The sequence below is a fragment of the Spermophilus citellus genome (genome assembly GCF_964194105.1).
Source record: "Spermophilus citellus genome assembly, chromosome: 4".
Taxonomy (NCBI): Eukaryota; Metazoa; Chordata; class Mammalia; order Rodentia; family Sciuridae; genus Spermophilus; species Spermophilus citellus.
The window spans coordinates 136,114,479-136,133,765 of NC_138185.1; the positions used below are offsets into that span (position 1 = coordinate 136,114,479).

Here is a 19,287-nt window from a genome sequence, read left to right on the forward strand (position 1 = left end):
GGGGGGGATTGAAAATTGCTGATATTCTATCATTTTTTTCATTTATTAGTTGAAATATACCTATAAAGAGAAATTTCTATGATCAGCTGTTTGATTAGGAAAGCAGTGCTTGCTGATTTTGCTTAGTTCCCTAGCATACTCCAAAAGTTACCAGTGAAATTTGTTTTTTAGTATAGTTAAGAATTTGTAGATTTGATATATTTTAGTCCATTATAGTCGTTGTCCTTAAAGATATTCAAATTGTCTCATTTGACTAAGGGGGACATCCTTCAAGTTGTCTTCTGAATTCCTTTGACATGGTCCTAATAGACTTTATTTTTTAAAGGAATTGTTTTTGTTTTCAGTATATTTAAGTATTTTTATTGCTATCTAGTCTTTAGTCGCCCAAAGTTTTGTTCCATTAGCAGGTTTCACAAAGCTATTTTAGTGGTTTCCTTAATTTGTCAATAGATAGAAAAAGGAAAGACCCTTTAGCAATATTTTTTTTTCCTGGGTTTTGAACGCAGGTCCTCACTCGTGGAAAGTATGTGTGCTACCACTGAGCTATATCCTCAGCCTTTTTTTGGCAGTAAAAATTTTGTTTCTATATTATAGGATGTTTTACTGTCTAGGTAGATCAGTAGGCTTTGAAAATTTGCTTCACCAAATATAAGAACCATGTCATCATCATGGACTGGTGTAGGGAGATTACAAAAGTTGGTAATTGTTGCTTCGGTTCCTAGCATTGTTCTAAGTACTATGATAGGATTGGCTCTTCTCCAGTAGACATATCAAAAGGTAATAAGTGAAGATCTGCCTACATGGCTCTCTCTTTTCCTGATAATGAGAGCTAATATATTTGTGGAATTTATCCCCCCAAATTTGAAAGGAGGAGGGGCTTTTTATTTTATTTCTTTTAATTGTGCCTGGTATTGAACCCAGAGCCTTGTGCATGTGAGACAAGTACTCTATCAACTGAGCTATATCCCGAACCCCAGAGTGGCATTTTTAATAACAGCACAGGCTCATTATTAGGATGGTACTTCAGTTACTTATTGTTATATAACTACATCAAAACATAGACATTTAAAACAGTCATTTTATTTGCTCACAATTTTTTTATTGATTAAAAAAATGATAGCGGAATGCATTACAATTCTTATTACACATATACAGCACAATTTTTCATATTTCTGGTTGTATATAAAGTATGTTGACACCAATTCATATCTTCATACATGTACTTTGGATAATGATGTCCATCACATTCCACCATTCTTACTAACCCCCTGCCCCCCCATTTTCCCTCGCAACCCTCTGCCCTATCTAGAGTTCATCTATTCCTCCCATGCTCCCGCTCCCTACCCCACTACAATTTTGTGGATTATAAATTAGGGACCGGTATGCTTGTGTGGTTTGTCTTTTTTAGTCATGTGGCACTAGTAAGATTGGTTGGGTTGGAGGATCTACTTCCAAATGCTCACTTCTGGTACCTTTGGGATCCTTAGCTCTTCCACTGTCTCCAGTTTCATAGTTCATTTTCTAGAAAATTTCCTATGGCTGATTGTTTTTGGTATCTGGGATTGAACCCAGGGACACTTAACCATGGAGCCACATCCCCAGCCCTTTTTTATATTTTATTTTTAATTTTTTTTTTAGATGTAGGTGGACACAATATCTTTATTTACTTATTTTTAGGTGGTGCTGAGGATTGAACCCAGTGCCTCATACATGTGAGGCTGGCACTATACTATTGAGCTACAACCCCAGCCCATGTTTTTTTTTATTTTTAGAGTCAGGATCTCACTAAGTTTCTTAGGACCTTGCTAAGTTGCTGAGGCTGGCTTTGAACTCATGATCCTTCTGCCTCAGCCTCCTGAGTTGCTGGGATTATAGGCGTGCGACTCAGAGCCTGAATGTGGCTATGTCTATGACTTCTAAAGATGGTCACATGCATTATTTTGTAGCTGGGTTTTTAAAATATGGTTTTTATTGGTGCATTATAATACATAATAGTGGGGTTCATTGTGACATACTCATACGTGCATATAACATTATTCTATCACTTTCCTTCCCCAGTACCTCCCTTTTCCCTCCTTTCCTTCCTCACCCTGATCCCCTTCATCTACTTTACTGGTGTCCCTTCTATTATTTTTTTAAATTAGTGCATTATAATTTTACATGAAAATGGAATTCATTGTGGTATATATTCATGCATGGACATTGCATAATTTATTTGATTTTTTCCCCCCAAACCTCTTTTTACTCTCCTTTCTCCCTCTCAGTCCCCTTCCTCTACTCTATTGGGTTTCCTTTCTATTTTTGAGAGACCTTTTTTTTAATTTATTATTGTGACTTGTTTTCAAAAGACAGGAAGCAGAAGCTACTAGGTAATTAAGGGTTGTCCTCAGAATTGGCACAGTGTTCCTCTCCTCTGTTTTGTTGGTTAAATCACTTACAAAATTCACCCAGATTTAAGGAGGTGGGAAAATAGAATCTATCTCTTGATGGGAGAATGGCAATGTCACATTTTCTTTTTTAATATGAAAGGCCTTCTTCACACTGAAGAAGAGTAAGAATTGGACAGAGATACAGTAGTAGTCATCTTTAATCTGTGTATCCCCATCTACTCAACTGCCTCTGTCCCTTAGCCTCAGAAGCATTGATAATGTCTTAGGGTTTTGTCAAGATAATTTAGAAAATACTAATGCTTTATTTATTTTATTTTTTCATTTGTTCTAATTAGTTATACATGACAATAGAATGCAGGTTGACACATTGTACACAAGTGGAGCACAACTTCTACAGCTGTACATGATGCAGAGCCAGTGTAGTACACGTATATAGGGTAATAATGTTTCTTATTCACTAATGCTTTATTTATACTCAAGTGGCAGTATAAGAATAAACTAATGGCAAAAACATTTACTAAAGTCTAATTTTTTTATTTTTAAAAATTCTGTCATTTGGTAAGGTTTTGTGAGGTAAAACAATAAGCCACCCCCTCTTCTATCCATAATTAGAAGGACATCCCTTTGGAACTATTTGTGAATTTTGTTATTGTTTTGAGCAGGGTCTCATTATGTTGACCAGTTTGACTGTGAACTTCTGAACTCTTTCCTCCTGCCCCATCCTTCTGAGCAGCTGGGACTACAGATGTGCACCACTATGTCCATCTTATTTTTGAGTTTTTCAAGTTACTCTAGGCTTTGTTTAATGGACAAAATATATAGAATCATAAGCAGTAATCATGGCCCAACAAACAGCAACATATTTAATTGAATAGTTCTGAAGCTTATTTTTTAACTCAAGCTCATCCTATAGTTCCTCAAAATATTTCCTTCCTTACATCAAACCAAAATGAATATCAATTATGACTCAAACATGCAAAATATTAGTTATTAAGCAATAACTATGTAACTGGTATTTTTCCAAATGCTATAGGACTTAAAAGAAGTAAGATAAATGACTCTCTCTTTGAAACTTTTTCTGTAGTGGGGTGGGACATTGACAATAGAAAGTTAAGCAACATGAGTTAAAAAGTAGTAGAATAATACATAATAATAATTTTTGAGGTGTGGACTGATAAAATGATTAATTGAATGACTAAACAAATTATTCTCATAGAAATTCAGATGAGAAAGAAATTAGCCTAGGTATAATAATCAATGAAAATTCAGTGGAGAAATAAATAAGTAGGACATGACATGGGGCCTCTTGAGGAGTTAGGATTTAAGACCCCCATGCTTCTGGTGATGGCTTCCTGTGTTATATCACATCCTAGGGATTTGAAAATATAAGGAAAAGATGATCTAGGGTCAAGAAATGGAAGATGACTGATTTCATGCTATCTAACTTGAAATACATCACCTACTTCATTTTCTTTAGAACCTTATAGGTCTAGTTGTCTCTAGCTCATCAGAAATTATTTATGATACCAATACAAAATCATGATGTTTCCCAGTTAATTTTTCATCTTATTAGAAAAATATTAAATATTTGATGAAAGTACTTAAATCAATTACAACTTACTCTTATTTGAATGTGTAGATGCATAACTCTGGGATTCTTCAGAGTAGTTCTCTGCCTGCTTTGTGGAGCCTGTTAGTTGCCTCAGAGAAGAGTCAATAGTGGTGAGAGGGATGGGTGCTGGCTCCATCTTCTGACCTCCCCTGTACGCATACACTAGATTGGTTCCATGTGAGATATCAATTGGCAAAAAGATTTTATGGTTTAAAAAGTGTGAAGATGACTGTTTTAGAGTTAATAAATCTGAGTGGCATTTGTGGAAGTTGATTCTTTCAGATATTATATTTTTTGTGACTTTTCTGCTGCTGCCTATAGATCAAGTTTTCAAATTGTTTGTGACTGAAATAATTTCATTACTTTTTGAGGAAGACCCTTGGAAAAAAGTTTTGATGTTATTTTCAGGCTTTTGATTTATTTTTGCCATATACATAGTTAATTTAACAGTACTGAATATTTTATCATAAAATGGGGATTGTTAAATTATATATATTTTTTCTAAATAAGAGATCTGAATTTGTTCCCAGTTAGAATCTTCTCATAATTTTGAGTTTATTCTTATTTTATTTTCTGTGCAGTTGAGAAAAATTGGGGGTGGGGGCTTTGGAGAAATTTACGATGCCTTGGACATGCTCACCAGGGAAAATGTTGCACTGAAAGTGGAATCAGCTCAACAACCAAAACAAGTTCTGAAAATGGAGGTTGCTGTTTTGAAAAAACTACAAGGTAAGCTGCTTTGGATGATACACAATTTATAATTTGTATGATAATTTATAGTTTAGTATTCTTGAACCTTGACTACATTTTCTGGTATCTGCTAGGTATAAACATGCTGAGAATTTTTTTCTTGAAAATTTTATCACAGTTAGTAGTAATAGAGATGTGATTGCTTAGACTAATTGGATTTTGAGAATTCCTTTTCAAGGTAAGGATGAGAGAGTGAATTTAGCAGAGTCACTATTGCTTTAGAAAGTATTGTACTAAATCTGCTATGGTAAAATTTGCTTTATTAAAAAAATCAATCATAAAATACCTCTGAGGTTTCTTTGGATGTTAAAAAAATCACATTAAGGAAGTTGACTTCAAATCATACTACAGGATGGTTTTAAAAGAATAAACTGCTCTTTTATGTATTCTCACTACTTGAGTTTCAGAGTATAATTCTGGCCATTTTCAGTTTTGAAAGTCCACTTTACTACTCAGGTCCCTATGTTTTTACTACAAGGTCAAATAAGTTTTTTCTGATGTCAGTCTAGTCATAGTCATATAAAACCCTGAAATCATTGCTAGTTTGTGTTCATCTTTGTAATAACTATTTAATGAAACATTGTGATACTACAAATATTAAAGTGTTTGATATGAATCAAAATTAAATAAAGATGATCATTCCATTTTGCCCTAAGCTTTCTGATTATACAGGTTTCTCTCCCAGTTTGGTCAGTTGATTAGAGTATGATCATAATAAAATTATAAATCTATTTAGTAGTTATATTTAGTTTAAACTTAGCTTTACCACAGCATGACAAATCAGGAAGATAGTAAATAGATTAGCATCCATTGTCATTACTAGAAAAAGAATTAGAGGAAAAAGAATAGAGAAAAAGATGTTTTTTAATTTTTCTCCCTTTTCTCCTTTTCCCTATTTCTCTTGAGTTGTTCTCAACTCAGTGATGTTGAGGCCACAAACAGGTGCAGCTGGAGCCCTTTTCAAAAGTGCACAGATCCCAGGATATTTATTCTACTCCCAGCATCAGCTTGGCCTGGACAGTTTATCTTCACTGACCTTTGATTTGTTTGACCCTGAGGAGATGCTTCAGTGAAGCAGGAGACAGCTCTGCAGCCCCTTTAGGAGGTTCTCCTGCTTCTTTTGGCTGTACTTTATTCAGGATTTATGTAATAAAGCTTAAAGATCAATTAGTGCCTTTTATAAGTAAGTTGGAGACCACTGGATATTAGTGCTCTCCTTTACTTCTACTTTATTTTTCCTATTATCAACCTAAAATGTTTTTTTTCCTATCTGCTTATAACCACATGATACCCTATCCTTCAGAATTCTTCATTTTTCAAAAATGGATAGGTTTTTAAATCTTCTGGTCTCTGTTTCAATGAATAGTCTTTGAGTGTGTTCTCTTTTTAATTTAAACCTTCTGCATACTTATGCCTTACATCTTCCTTTTACTGAGATTGCTTTGGAATCTGGATTCTTTTGAGAACATTTTTATGGGCCCGAACTGTTTTTGCTTTCCTAGCCGCATGGAGATTTAATATTGAATGACCCCAATTAAAGAATTAAAATGTATAAGGAAACAGTATATGAATAGAGGTACCCTCTATTATAGGATTAGTTTGTCTTAAATTGATGTTCAGTTTTTGATATTTTATGATGAGTTTAGCCTGGATTATAAATCTTGCTCCTTTAAATAAATCAATCCCCTTTCTCAGAATTCATGTTATGCCTTTTCTCAGATTCCCTCCATTCTCCATTCTCATTTATCTTTTTTTTTTTTTTTTGCAGTCTTTTCTGCACTGAACAGCCTGGATTTCCTCAGCTCTGAAAATCTCTCATTATTAATATCTTTCTTTCGTTGACCCTATCCCATGAAGTCCTTACCATTTTATCCTGTATTTTATTTTGGGGAACCTTCCCTGTGCTACTTCACCAGATTAGTTTCTTGGATCTCTCTGAATCATTCTGGATGAAACCTGCAATACTTTATTGAATCAAGCTCAACTCTTCAATTTTACTTGGTTTTTACAAATGTGGTTGAGTGTTTTAATCGTTTCTAAACTAAACCACCTATTTTTAGGTTTGATACTTCCACACAAAGTTGATAGTCTCTAAATTGTCCCTAATAAGTAGAGCCTTAAACTTGTTCAGCTTTTCTGTTTAGTAACATCATTGTTCAGAGGTAAATCTCTACATAACCATTTAGTTGTGTCTCTTCTTTTTCTCCATTTGTGACTATATTATCTTCATCCTTTATCAGTTTCTTTGCATTGAAATCCTGTGCAAAGGGGATAATTGCCTCCCTATTCTGTTAAAGTCTTTTTTTTCCTTAAGTAAATGTTTGACTGTGATATACTACTTATTGTCACTTATCCATTTTAATGATCTCTTATGCTGTGTCTCAATTCATGACTGTTTTTCTTTTTAATAAGTCCAATTTTATTTGCAGTACTATTACAAGATTTAAACAACTTCTGTCCTTTGACTTTGAATCACTAGTAATTCTACAATACCTCAGGAGCCATAAGTACCTATATAAAAAATGGATTTCCATTTTAGTTTTAACAAAATTTGGTACATGTCTAGAATCCTGAATTGAAACTGTCAATTAAATTAAATTATTAAATTAAATAAATTATTTTTTTAAATATATATTTTTTAGTTGTAAGTGGACTATTTTATTTATTCATATGTGGTGCTGAGAATTGAGCCCAGGGCCTCACACATGCTAGGCAAGCACTTTGTCACTGAGCCACAACCCTAGCCCCTTAAATTATTTTCCTCCTGGTTTTCTAAACCCTTTATTTGAGCAGTTTTAAGTTCACAGGAAAATTTAAAAATATATGCATTTAGAAACATTCCACAAATTGCCTTCCCTGTCATACACAGTCTCCCTCATTATCAACATTCCCTACCAGAGCAGTGCATTTGTTACTATTGATGAACCTACACTGACATATCATTATCACTTCAAATCCATAGTTTACTATAGAAAACTTTTGGGTTACTCAGTGATGTTTACCTTTGTATTGTACATTTTATGGGTTTAGACAATTGTATATATAAAAGGGTGGATAATATAGTATATTACAATATAAAGAATTCATACACACATATTTTTTCACTGCCCTAAAAATCCTCTGAGCTCTTTTTGTTCTTCTTTCTCTCCTCCTGGCTACTACTAATCTTTTTATGATCCTTATAGTTTTACCTTCTTCAGAGTTTCATATAGCTGTAATAGTATGGTATTGGCTTTGTTCACTTAGTAATGTGCATTTAAATTTCCTTCACATCATTTTATGGCTTGATAGCTCATTTCCTTTTGGTATCAAATAGTATTCCATTATCTAGATGTACTGGTTTATTTAACTATTGAAGGATGTCTTGGTTGCTTTCAAATTTGGGCAATTATGAATAAAGCCATTGTAAACATTTATGTGCAGGTTTTTGTGTGGACATAACTTTTCAGCTCTTTTGGGTAAATATCAAGAAGCACTATTGTGGCCTGGGGTTGTGTCTCAGCAGTAGAGCGCTTGCCTCACACATGTGAGACCCGGGTTCGATCCTCAGCACCACATAAATATAAATAAGTGAAATAAAGGTATTGTGTCCAACTACAACTAAAAAATAAATATTAAAAAAAGAAGCACTATTGCTGGATTAGATAGTAAGAAAACATATAGTTTCATAAGCAACTGTGAAACTATCTTCCAAAGTGGCTATACCATTTTGCATCTAGTGGCTACAACTGCATTTGGCAGTTAGCTGTTTCTTCAAGTCATCACTAGCATTTGGTATTGTGAGTGTTCTGGATTTTGGTCATCTAATAGATATATAGTGATATCTTGTTGTATTAGTTGTATTAATTTCCCTGATGATATATGATGTTGAGCATTTTTTGCACAATTATTTGCCATCTGTTGTTTTTGTTCTTCCTCCTCCTCCTTTCCCTCCTCCCTTTTCATTATTTTCCTCCTCCTCCTGCTCTTCTTTCTCTTTATCTTCCTCTTCTCCTTCTCTTCCTTCCCCTTCTCCTCCTCCCCTCTTTTTTTTAATATTTATTTTTAGTTATCGGCAGACACAACATCTTTGTATGTGGTGCTGAGGATCGAACCCGGGCCGCACGCATGCCAGTGCTACCGCTTGAGCCACATCCCCAGTCCCCCTCTTTTTAAAAATATTTTTTTTTAGTTATGGATGGACACAATAGCTTTATTTTATTTATTTATTTTTATGTGGTACTGAGGATTGAACCCAGTGCCTCGAGCATGCAAGATAAGTACTCTACCATTGAGGTACAACCCCAACCTTCCTTTTTTTTTTTTTCTTTTGGTACTGGGGATTGAACTCAGGACACCCTTTACCACTGAACTATATCCCTAATCCCTTTGGAGCCAGGGTCTCTCTCTGAATTGCTGAGGCTAGCCTGAAACCTATGATCATCCTGCCTCAGGATTATAGGTATGTGCCACTGTACTCAGTATCTGTATATCTTCTTAAGTAAGGTGTCTGTTAAAATCTGGTTCATTTCTTTTTTATTGGTGTATTATGATTACACATAATAGTGGGATTCATTATGTCATATTCATACATATAATGTAATTTACTCAATCTTTTGGCCCATTTTTAAATGAAATTGTTTTCTTATTTTAGAGTTCTTTGAATGTTTGTATATCAGACCTATATCAGATAAGTCTTTTATTATAAATATTTTCTCCCAGTCTATGGCTTGTCATGTTATTTTGTCTTTCTCAGAGCAGAAATTTTTAATTTTGATGAATTGTTTTCGTCCATGAATTGTTCCTTTGATGTTGTATGTAAAAAGTCAATGCCAAAGCCTGTGGTTGTAGCTCACTGGTAGAGCACTTGCCTTGCATATGTGAGGTTCTGGGTTTGATCCTCAGCACCACATAAAAATAAATAAATAAAAATAAAGATATTGTGTCCATCTACAATTAAAAAAATATTTTTAAAAAGTCAATGCCAAATTCAAGGCTATCTTATGTTATTATCTTTCTTGGGTTTTTCATTTTACATATAAATATATTATCTGTTTGAGTTAATTTTTGCAAAAAGTGTAAGGTTTGTGTCTAGATGTATTTTGTTGCATTTTAATCTCCAGTTGTTCCAACATCATTAATGAAAAAGACTGTCTTTGCCTTTGTTAAAGATTAATTGATATTTATATGAATCTGTTTCTGGGCTCTCTGTTTCATTTATTTGTCTATTCTTTTGCCAATATGATGCTGTTCTGATTATTATGATTTTTATACATTGACCTGTATCTTGCAACCTTGTTATATAGATCCTTGTTAGTTCCAGTTCTATTGTTGATTCCTTTGGATTTTCTACATGGACAATAATATTATTTGCAAAGACAGTTTTATTTCTTCCATCCCATTCAGTATACTCTTTATTTCTTTTTGTCTTATTTCATTACTAGGCCTTATAGTATGACGTTGAAAAAGAACAGTAAGAGGGGACAGACATCTTTGTTCCTGATCTTAGCAGGAAAGTATGTAGTTTCTCACCATTAAGTAGATATTCCCTGTAGGATTTTTCTAGATATTCTTAATCAAATGGAGAAAGTTCATCTCTATTTTAAGAGTTTTTATCACAAATAGACTTTGGATTTGCCAAATACCTTTTCTGTGTCTATGGATATGGATATGTGAGTTTTCTTTAGCTTGTTGATGTGATAGAGTACATTAGTTGACATTTATATGGTATTGTGAGTGTTCTGGATTTTGGTCATCTTGCATACTAGGGATATAAATCTCACTTGGTTTTATCCATTGATGGCTTCAATTTACTAATATATATTTTTAGAATTTTTTATTTGAGTGCCTGAGGGATATTTCTCTATAGCATTTTTGTAATTTATCTTCATTTGATTTTAGTAGTAGGTTATCTGCTGGCATCTAACACTATTCCCTCTGCTTCTGTCTTACGGAAGATATTTAGAGAATTGGTATAAGCTGGGCATGGTGGCACATGCCTGTACTCCCAGGATACTCAGGAGGCTGAGGCAGGAGGACTGCAGGTTTGAGGCCAGCCTCAACAACTGTCTCAAAATAAAAAAATGAAATAGAATGGGGAATAATTTCTTCCTTAAATATTTGGTAGAATTCACCAATGAAAGTACCTACACTTGTTGTTTTCTTTTTGGGGAGATTATTGATTCAACTTCTTTAATAGATACAAATATAGACATATGCAGAGTGTTTGTTTATTCTTGTGTGAATTTTGGCAGTTTGTGTCTTTCAAGGAGTTTTTCTGTTTTATCCAGGTTATTTAATTTGGGAGCATGGAGATGTTTATTATCTTTTTCATGTCTATATGATTTGTAGAGATGTACCATCTTTCATTTCTGATACTAATAATTTGCTCTCTCTCTTTTCTTTGCTCAACTATAGATTTACTGGTTTTCAAAGAATCAGCTTTTGGTTTCCTTGTTGTCTCCCCCATCCCTATTAATTTACTGTTTTCAGTTCCATTGATTGCTGCTAATTTTTTTTCCTTTTCTTCAAATTCCTTTGGATTTTTTTTCTCTTTATTTTCTAGTTTCTTAAAGTATACATTTTGATTATTGATTTTGGATCTTTCTTCTTTTCCAACGTATCATGTAGTGCTATAAATTTCACTTAAGACACTGGTTTTACTGCATCCCACTAATTTTGATATATTGTTTTTATTTTCATTTAATGTAGAAGTTTTTAAACTTTTTAAATGTTTTATTTTAGAAGTATTTTGTTTAATTCCTTATGTATTTTAGAATTTTAAAGTTATCTGTTATTATTCTGTAGTTTAATTTCATTATGTTCTGAAAGTAGACATTTTATGATTTATGTACTTTAAATTTGTTAAGGACTGCTTTTTGATTCAGAATGTGATCTGTCTTAACAAATATCCTATGTGAGTGTGAGAAGAATGTATTTTTGTAGAATACTGTTGTTGTTTGAAGTAGTCTATAGATGTCAGTTATTACCAGTTAATTGGTGTAGTGTAGAGTTCAGCTATGTTCTTACAGATTTTTCTGCCTGCTCAATCTTCTGTTTCTGATAGGATACTGAACTCTCCAGTTATAATAAAAGAAACCCTATTTTTCCTTGAAGTTGTACTGAACTTCTGTTGTTTGGTGAATACATGTTTCTGAGTGTTGTTAAACACATACCACATGTCTTCTTGGAGAATTGTCTCCTTTATCATTATGTAATGCCGTTCTTTACTATAGATAATTTTCCTTATTATAAAGTCCGTTCAGACAGTACGGACTTTATAATAAGGAAATTATCTAATATATATCTAAAATTATCTAATAATAGAGTTACTCCTATTTTCTTTTCAGTTTAGTATAACTCTCCACCAGTTTGCTTTAAATTTATGTCTTTGTACTAAAAATGGTATTTGCAGCAACCTAGTAAGACCCTGTCTCAAAATGAAAAGTAAAAGGTGGGGCTAGGGTTGTGGCTCAGTAGTAGAGAGCTCACCTAGTATGTGAGAGGCCCTGTGTTCGATGCTCAGCACCACATATAAATAAATAAAGGTATTGTATTCACCTACAACTAAAAAAATTAAATAAATAAATAAAAATTTAAAAAAAGGATTAGGGATGTTGCTCAGTTAAACACTTCTGGGTGCAATCCCAGTAAAAAAGAAAAGGAAAAAAAAAGGCAGCAGAATAGTGTTCTGCATATTTCTTCCCCTGATTGAAAGCATCAGGTAATTTTTCCCCAGGATTTTCTATGAGAACCTGATTGCTCTATTGGAGGTAAAACAGTTTTTAACATCATCAATTTTAGCTCAGGTTTCCCTATCCTAGCACTTGTTTTCATGGAGGTTTCTGCTCTGATATGAGTCTCTGTATCTGCCTGTCTTTCCAATTTTTGGGAATGGGGTGTGATTTGTCTTGTGATTTTTACTTCTCTTCTTAGAATACTAGTTTTCAGTTTGTTCTACTTTTTACTTGTTAGGATGGAGTAGAAATTGCTGAGCTCCTTACATGCAGAAATAGAAACCAGAAGTCCCTTTGCCTTTTTTTTTAATTATGAAAAAGTTCAAATGTACACAAAAATAGAATTATAAAATGAATATTCATGTACCCCAAAGTCAGGCTCAGTAAGTATCAGCATTTGACCAGTCTTGGTGCATTTACATCTTACCCCTTTATCATTTTTTCCTATCTTGCTTAAAAATGTTTTAAAAGAAATTCAGGTTACCCTATAGTATGTAAATTCTCCAATATGTGTCTCTGTTTAACAAATGAGGACTCCTTAGTTTTCTTAATGAAAATCTTTATTTAATAGATAAATGTTATTTATTTTAGAGTTGTGTTCCCAGCCATATAGAGAATTCATGAGGTTTGAGGTGGGGGTGTTTGGAGGTAAGTCAAAGTTTGGTAGACTTTGCCTGTGAGAGCTTAGTTGATGATTGATGATTTTGTGAATCCCTTCAATTTTATTTATTGGAGCATAGAATGTTTTAGCTGAGAGAGAGAGGACGGGGGGAGAGAGGGAGGGAGGGAGAGAATGGTATAGGAACATATTAGAAATAGCTTATGTTAAACATTAGAAAAATTTGGAGTATTGTGGTATTTAAAAAGTGAAATAATAGCTGGGTGCATTGGCACATACCAGTAATCCCAGTGACTCAGGAGGCTGAGGCAAAAGGATCACAAGTTTGAGGCCAGCCTGGGTATCTTAGTGAGACCCTGTCTAAAAAAAAAACAAGAAAGGCTTGGGGATATGGTTCAGAGGTAGAACATACCTAAGATCAGTCCCTAGTATCATTCAACAACAACAACAACAACAAAGTGAAGTAATAGACTGTAAAATCTCCTCCCCAGGTGACCAGTTTTAGTAATGGATTAAGTTTAATCAGTTTTAATAATGGAACATGTTGGAGAAAAAGCCCATATTCCCAGTTTATTTTTAAATTAATACACTTCACTTTTTAGAATTGTTTTGATTTTGTAGAAAAATTGAGCAGGAAACAGAGTTCTTGCATACCCAGTCCCCCATCCACTGTTTCCCTCCTTTTTTTTTTTTTTTTTTTTTTTTTGGTACTAGGGATTGAACTTAGGGGCACTTGACCACTGAGCCATATCACCAGCCCTATTTTGTATTTTTTTTAAAATTTAGAGACAGGGTCTCACTGAGTTGCTCAGCACCTTGCCATTGCTGAGAGTGGCTTTGAACTTCTGATCCTCCTGCCTCAGTCTCCTGAGCCATTGGGATTATAGGCATGTGTAACTGTTTCCCCTTATTACATTATTATGATCATTATTATGATACATTTGTTATAATAATGAACCAATATTGATAATTATTATCATCTGAGATTCTCAGTTTACATTAGATGATCCCCCTTTTTGGAGTTTTATTCCTTTTAAAATAGCATACACACAGTAGTATTAAAAACCTAACAAAACTAAAGGTTATTTCTCGGGGCTGGGGATGTGGCTCAAGTGGTAGCTCGCTCGCCTGGCATGCGTGCGGCCCGGGTTCGATCCTCAGCACCACATACCAACAAAGATGTTGTGTCTGCCGAGAACTGAAAATAAATATTAAAAAAAATTCTCTCTCTCTCTCTCTCTCTCCCCCTCCCTCCCTCCCTCCCTCCCTCCTCTTTCTTTAAAAAAAAAAAAGGTTATTTCTCAATACCATCTAATATCTAATTTAATTTTCCCCATTGTCTCAAAAATGTTCTTCCCAGGCACTATGATGTCTACCTGTAGTGTCTCAGCTTACTCCAGAGGCTAAGGCAAAGAATCTCTCAAACCCAGGAAATCAAGATCATCCTGGGCAATAGTAGCAATACTCTATCTCAAAACAAAAACAAAAACAGGAAACAAACAAAAACACTACAAATAGTTTTTTGGAAATTGACTTGTTCAAGTTAGAATTTACATTCAAGGCAGGCAATTATATTTGATTGACATGTCACAGAGTTCCCCCCTTATTTCTTTTTCATTGTGACTTACTTGTTGAAGGAATGACCTCCTTCGCTTGGTAGAAAACTCCAAATTAAGGATTTGGATGATTGCATCCTTGTGGTGCCTTTTTAATATGTCTTTCTGTTTTTCTTTGAACTGCATGCCTGTAATCCCAGTGGCTCTGGAGGCTGATGCAGGAGAATTGCAAGTTCAAAGTCAGCTTTAGCAAAAATGAGGCACTAAACAACTCAGTGAGACTGTATCTAAATAAAATACAAATTAGGGTTGGGGATGTTGACTTAGTGGTTGAGTGCCCTGAGTTCAATCCTGTTTTTACTCTCCCAAGTATCTAAAGACTTAAGGGGATTTATGATGCTGCTCTTGTTTGGCAAGAATACATTATCTAGATTAATTGACATTAGGGGTTATTAAATGATTATTTTCCTGATTCTTTTTATTTATTGTAAAGTTATTAACTAAAATTATTCTACAAAGTAGAACTTTATTCCATCAACTATTTGTTTCCCTTGAAATAAACTTATAAGAAGGGCGGGATAAAGTCTTGGTTTTTCTTTGTCAGTTTTCAGACTGATGAGTTGTGTTCTTAATTGATCACTGAATTTATGTGTTTTGAGGATCATAAAGAACTCACAGATTTGTGTATGTTCTGTTTCAAACCTTTTTAGTCATTTTCCTTTCTGTGTTCAAATTTTTTTTTATTATTCAAAGCCTATTCAAGTTGGCGTCAGTGTCCTTCTGTAATGCCAGTATTCTTTGATATCATCCTTGTTTCTGCTGAAGCAAAGTGTTTTAGGTTTTTCTTCAACTTTCTCTGTATGATAGTTAGAATCAGGAGCCTTGAATTGAGAATATATATAAAGCCTAGTGGCCTTGTATATGGCCACTAGGGCACTAGTTGCTATTGAGTTAATAAGTGCTGTATTTTGACTTGTTTATTCTTTTGTGCAATTTTCAAAATGTTTTGTTATATTTATTTTCATGGTATTGGGAATCAAATCCAAGGCCTTATACATGTTAGGCAAGTACTTTAACCACTGAGCTGCATCCTCAACTTCATGTTATTTTATTTTTTAAAATAAATTTGTGTTCTCTTCTAAATTGCAAGTTTCTTAAAGGGCAGGGATTATATATATTTAAACTTGACATTTATATCTTCCTCAGTAACAAAATGATAGCACAAAGTAGTTTTATATTTGGTGATAGCATACATTTGTAAATGAATGTGGGAGGATAGTATAACATAGCTCTTCTATTTCTAGTTATTTTCTTCATAAGCTTCATTGTTGATATTTTTAACTAAGGAAAAGAAATATTAAGGTTCTATAAAAAACTATATAGTCACCTTTGGATGACTAGGGCTCAGACTCTCAAGAGTATGTTATATAGAGATTCAGCTCTACATAGTAATGGAAGACAATCACTTGGATCTTCCAAATAAATTTCTTTTTAAAAATTTGAGGTTTTTACTTTTGAATATAGGTGGGCCTAATGTTTTGGGAATTCAGAATGCTATAAAGTTGCTACTATTTATACTTAGCATATATTTTTATCAAAGGAAGTCTTCTTTTAAAATTTATACATTGTTCATTTACTTCCATTTGTTATACAAATGTGTAAGTAAGTGTAACAAAATATTTTCTACCAATATTCTGTAGATTTGATTTCTAATACATGCGCTCTCTCCATAAAATGTTCAATCTAATGAAGTTTATTGTATTTAAAAATCACTGCTTGGGGCTGAGGTTGTGGCTCAGTGGTAGAGCACTTGCCTTGCACATGTGAGGTACTGGGTCAATTCTCAGCACCACATAAAAATAAATAAATAAATAAATAAAGATACTGTGTCCATCTACAACTTAAAAAAAAAATCGCTATGTAAGTCAGTGAGTGATTAGAAAGTTGTCCAGCCTTTCTATCCTGTATTAACTTCTTATTTCATGTTGTGAGATCAGCATCATCTCTTGGATTCTCAAAGCACCAACATGAGGAAAACTGAGGTTTTTATGTTTGCACATTTCCTTGGATGTGGAGGTAACTTATTAAAGAATTATTTAACTATTTAAAAAAATTCTCTTTACATCCTCCAAAAGCAAGTGAAGATCCTAGTAATATAAGGGAATAACAGATATCACTGTTTGATAACTAAATTTTATTCTTAAGTAAGATAGTTGGGAATTAATTTGTCATTCCCTATGAAAATCCAGGGGAATACTACATTTTTCTTTATATCCCATAAAGAGGAAAATGATTTTGTTTTGATTTGGGGGACTTTGTTTTTCTCTGCAGTAGTGGTCCTGGATTTTATTTTTGCTTTGTAGGCTTCAGAGCACAAACTGAGAGTTGGGAAGAAGGGTTATTATTAGAGGATACCAACTGTACCTGTTCTGCCTTCCTTGCTTGAAGTCTGCAGCTGCTGCTGCCAAGCATGACTACTCCCTTTCCCATCATAAGAATACAAGAAAAATTTCTGGATTGGACCATTGGTCTATCCAGTTACAGAAGACTACCTACGAAAGTTACTTCAAAGGGATCTTTTGTTGGGGAGCATTATAGTTGTACTCTGGGAACTGAAAGGTTAGGGATATACCCTGCTTCTCATTAAATCTGTTATGCTTTTGTAAATCTATAATCTGCTTGTTTGTTTCAACCTATGCATTTTTTTCACTTAAAGTAACTTTTTCTTGCCCTTGTTGATATTTATCATTCCATCAAGTTCATGCCCCCCAAATAGCTTTTAATTTAGAACTTTAGTTTTTGTTTAGAGTGTTTTGTTTTGTTTTTTCTTTTCTTTCTTTTTCTTTTGGAGTGCTGGGGATTGAACCCCCCAGACCTTGCATATGCTAGGCCATTGCTTTACCACGGAACCACATTGCCTGCCCCAGTGTGTTCATTTCAACATTTCTCTTTGAAGATTTAGCATTTTTGCAGGCTTGGGAATTTGTCTATTCTCATTAGGGTTTAGAAAAATGACACATAGGAAATCGAATAAGTCTAGATTATTTTAAGGAGCAGAGATCCATTTCCTTGAAATGGAATATAATGTGTGTATGTGTGTTTTTGCATAACTTAAGAAGCTCTTGAAGAAATTGAAATTAAAAAGGGTCAGAGAGACAGGCAATCTTTTACTTTGATTTTTTAATACCTTTTGGTGCATAAGAAATTTAAAAGAATAATACATTCTTTTATAATAAAATGGACTACAAGGGTAATTATAATGTCTTCAACATCCACTTTCTTTATCTTTTCTTTGAATTTGTATTATGCTTGAAAATAGCAAAATAATTATGTATAATTAAAAGCTATTTGGGGGCATGAACTTTCTTTATAAATAGTTGGTAGTGTGTTATTTGTGGGAAGATCTATAGTAGTGCTTGAGTGCTAACTATATGATAGGAACAGGACTCTTGAATGTTAGGCTCATTCATACTTTATCTTTTTTTTTTTTTTGGTTGTTTTACAGTGTTGAATTCAGAGGCACTTTACCACTAAGCTATATCTCCATCCCTTTTATTTTTTACTTTGAGACAGGGTCTTACACAGCTGCCCAAGCTGACCTCAAATTCGTGATCCTCTGGCCATAGCCTCCCAAGTCACTGGGATTATAACATGCACCACTACACCTGTCTTTATCTTTTTATTTAAACAGCATAGATTAATTGAAAGTGAAAATAATATTCCGTAAAGAGCAAGGTGGACTACACAAGAAAGTGGCTCAGGGATCCCATGTCTGGGCAAGTCTTGACTTATGTACTGAGCTGTGCCTTGTTTCCCTTCCCTGTGGCCTAATTGAAGATCTTGTCCTATTATTGGTTATTTTATTTTCATCTAATTAGAATATAGAATTTATGGCGGGAATTGCTTTGTTAACAGGACTATATAGAACTTGTGGTGGGAGTTGCCATGGTAATGGAATTTATTGCAAATAAAGGCATGCTGACTCATCTCCTGGTCTTGTACTCCAGTTGGCATTTTTCCTGTACCCTGCCTCTATCATCTTGATATCCCTAAACTTCTATCTCATTTTCCCCTGGGAAATGTGACCCCAAAATTCTTTTTAGGTGGCTGAGGGACTGGAGGGCTCTTCTTCTCTAGTTATTTCAAGCTAGCCTGGGGGCTGTTGTCTCTCCCTAATTGGGAATCATGAAATTCTCGCCCTGTCTGGTCAAGACAAGACAACAGGGTACTTTGGTTCATTTGTGGGATTAGTTTGAAGCTCTGCCTTAGCACCATCTGGAGTTTGATAGCCTCTCCTGGCTGGCTAGCCAAATGATGCCAGTGAGGTATTCATTTGGGGTCCAGGTTGTTGGCATCCTGAACAAAGAATTGAACAAGATACATAGAAGTAGCAGACAGAGCATAGATTTATTAAAAGTTAAAGTAACACTGTATAAAATAGAGCAGTGGGGGCCAAGTGAGAGAGGCCTCTGTCTTATTTTATATCATATGTATCTAATATCCAGTTCCTGTATAAGACCTCCCTTCATTTTTAAACAAACTTTCTTAAGAGCATAAGTGTTCATTGTAAAAAACTTAAACACAACATAAAAATGAAGAGAAAAGTAATGTCTTTTCTCTAAGCCCCTTACTTTTCTTCTTCAAA

At 34.1% G+C, this 19,287-nt stretch overlaps 1 protein-coding gene across 7 annotated transcripts in view; it reads left to right on the top strand.

The window, feature by feature from the left end:
• Positions 1 to 19,287, top strand: part of TTBK2 (tau tubulin kinase 2) — a 151,693-nt gene that overhangs the window by 38,986 nt on the left and 93,420 nt on the right. For 4 of the 7 annotated variants that reach the window (XM_081289601.1, XM_081289598.1, XM_081289600.1 and 1 more), the window contains one exon: positions 4,584 to 4,731. The exons of 1 other annotated variant lie outside the window; for it this stretch is intronic. In XM_081289601.1, coding sequence (XP_081145727.1) covers positions 4,584 to 4,731 — 148 coding nt within the window. Of the gene's footprint in view, positions 1 to 4,583; positions 4,732 to 5,658; positions 5,936 to 19,287 lie in introns of those variants that run through there. 2 more of the 7 variants (XM_081289603.1, XM_081289604.1) reach the window with 2 other exon arrangements.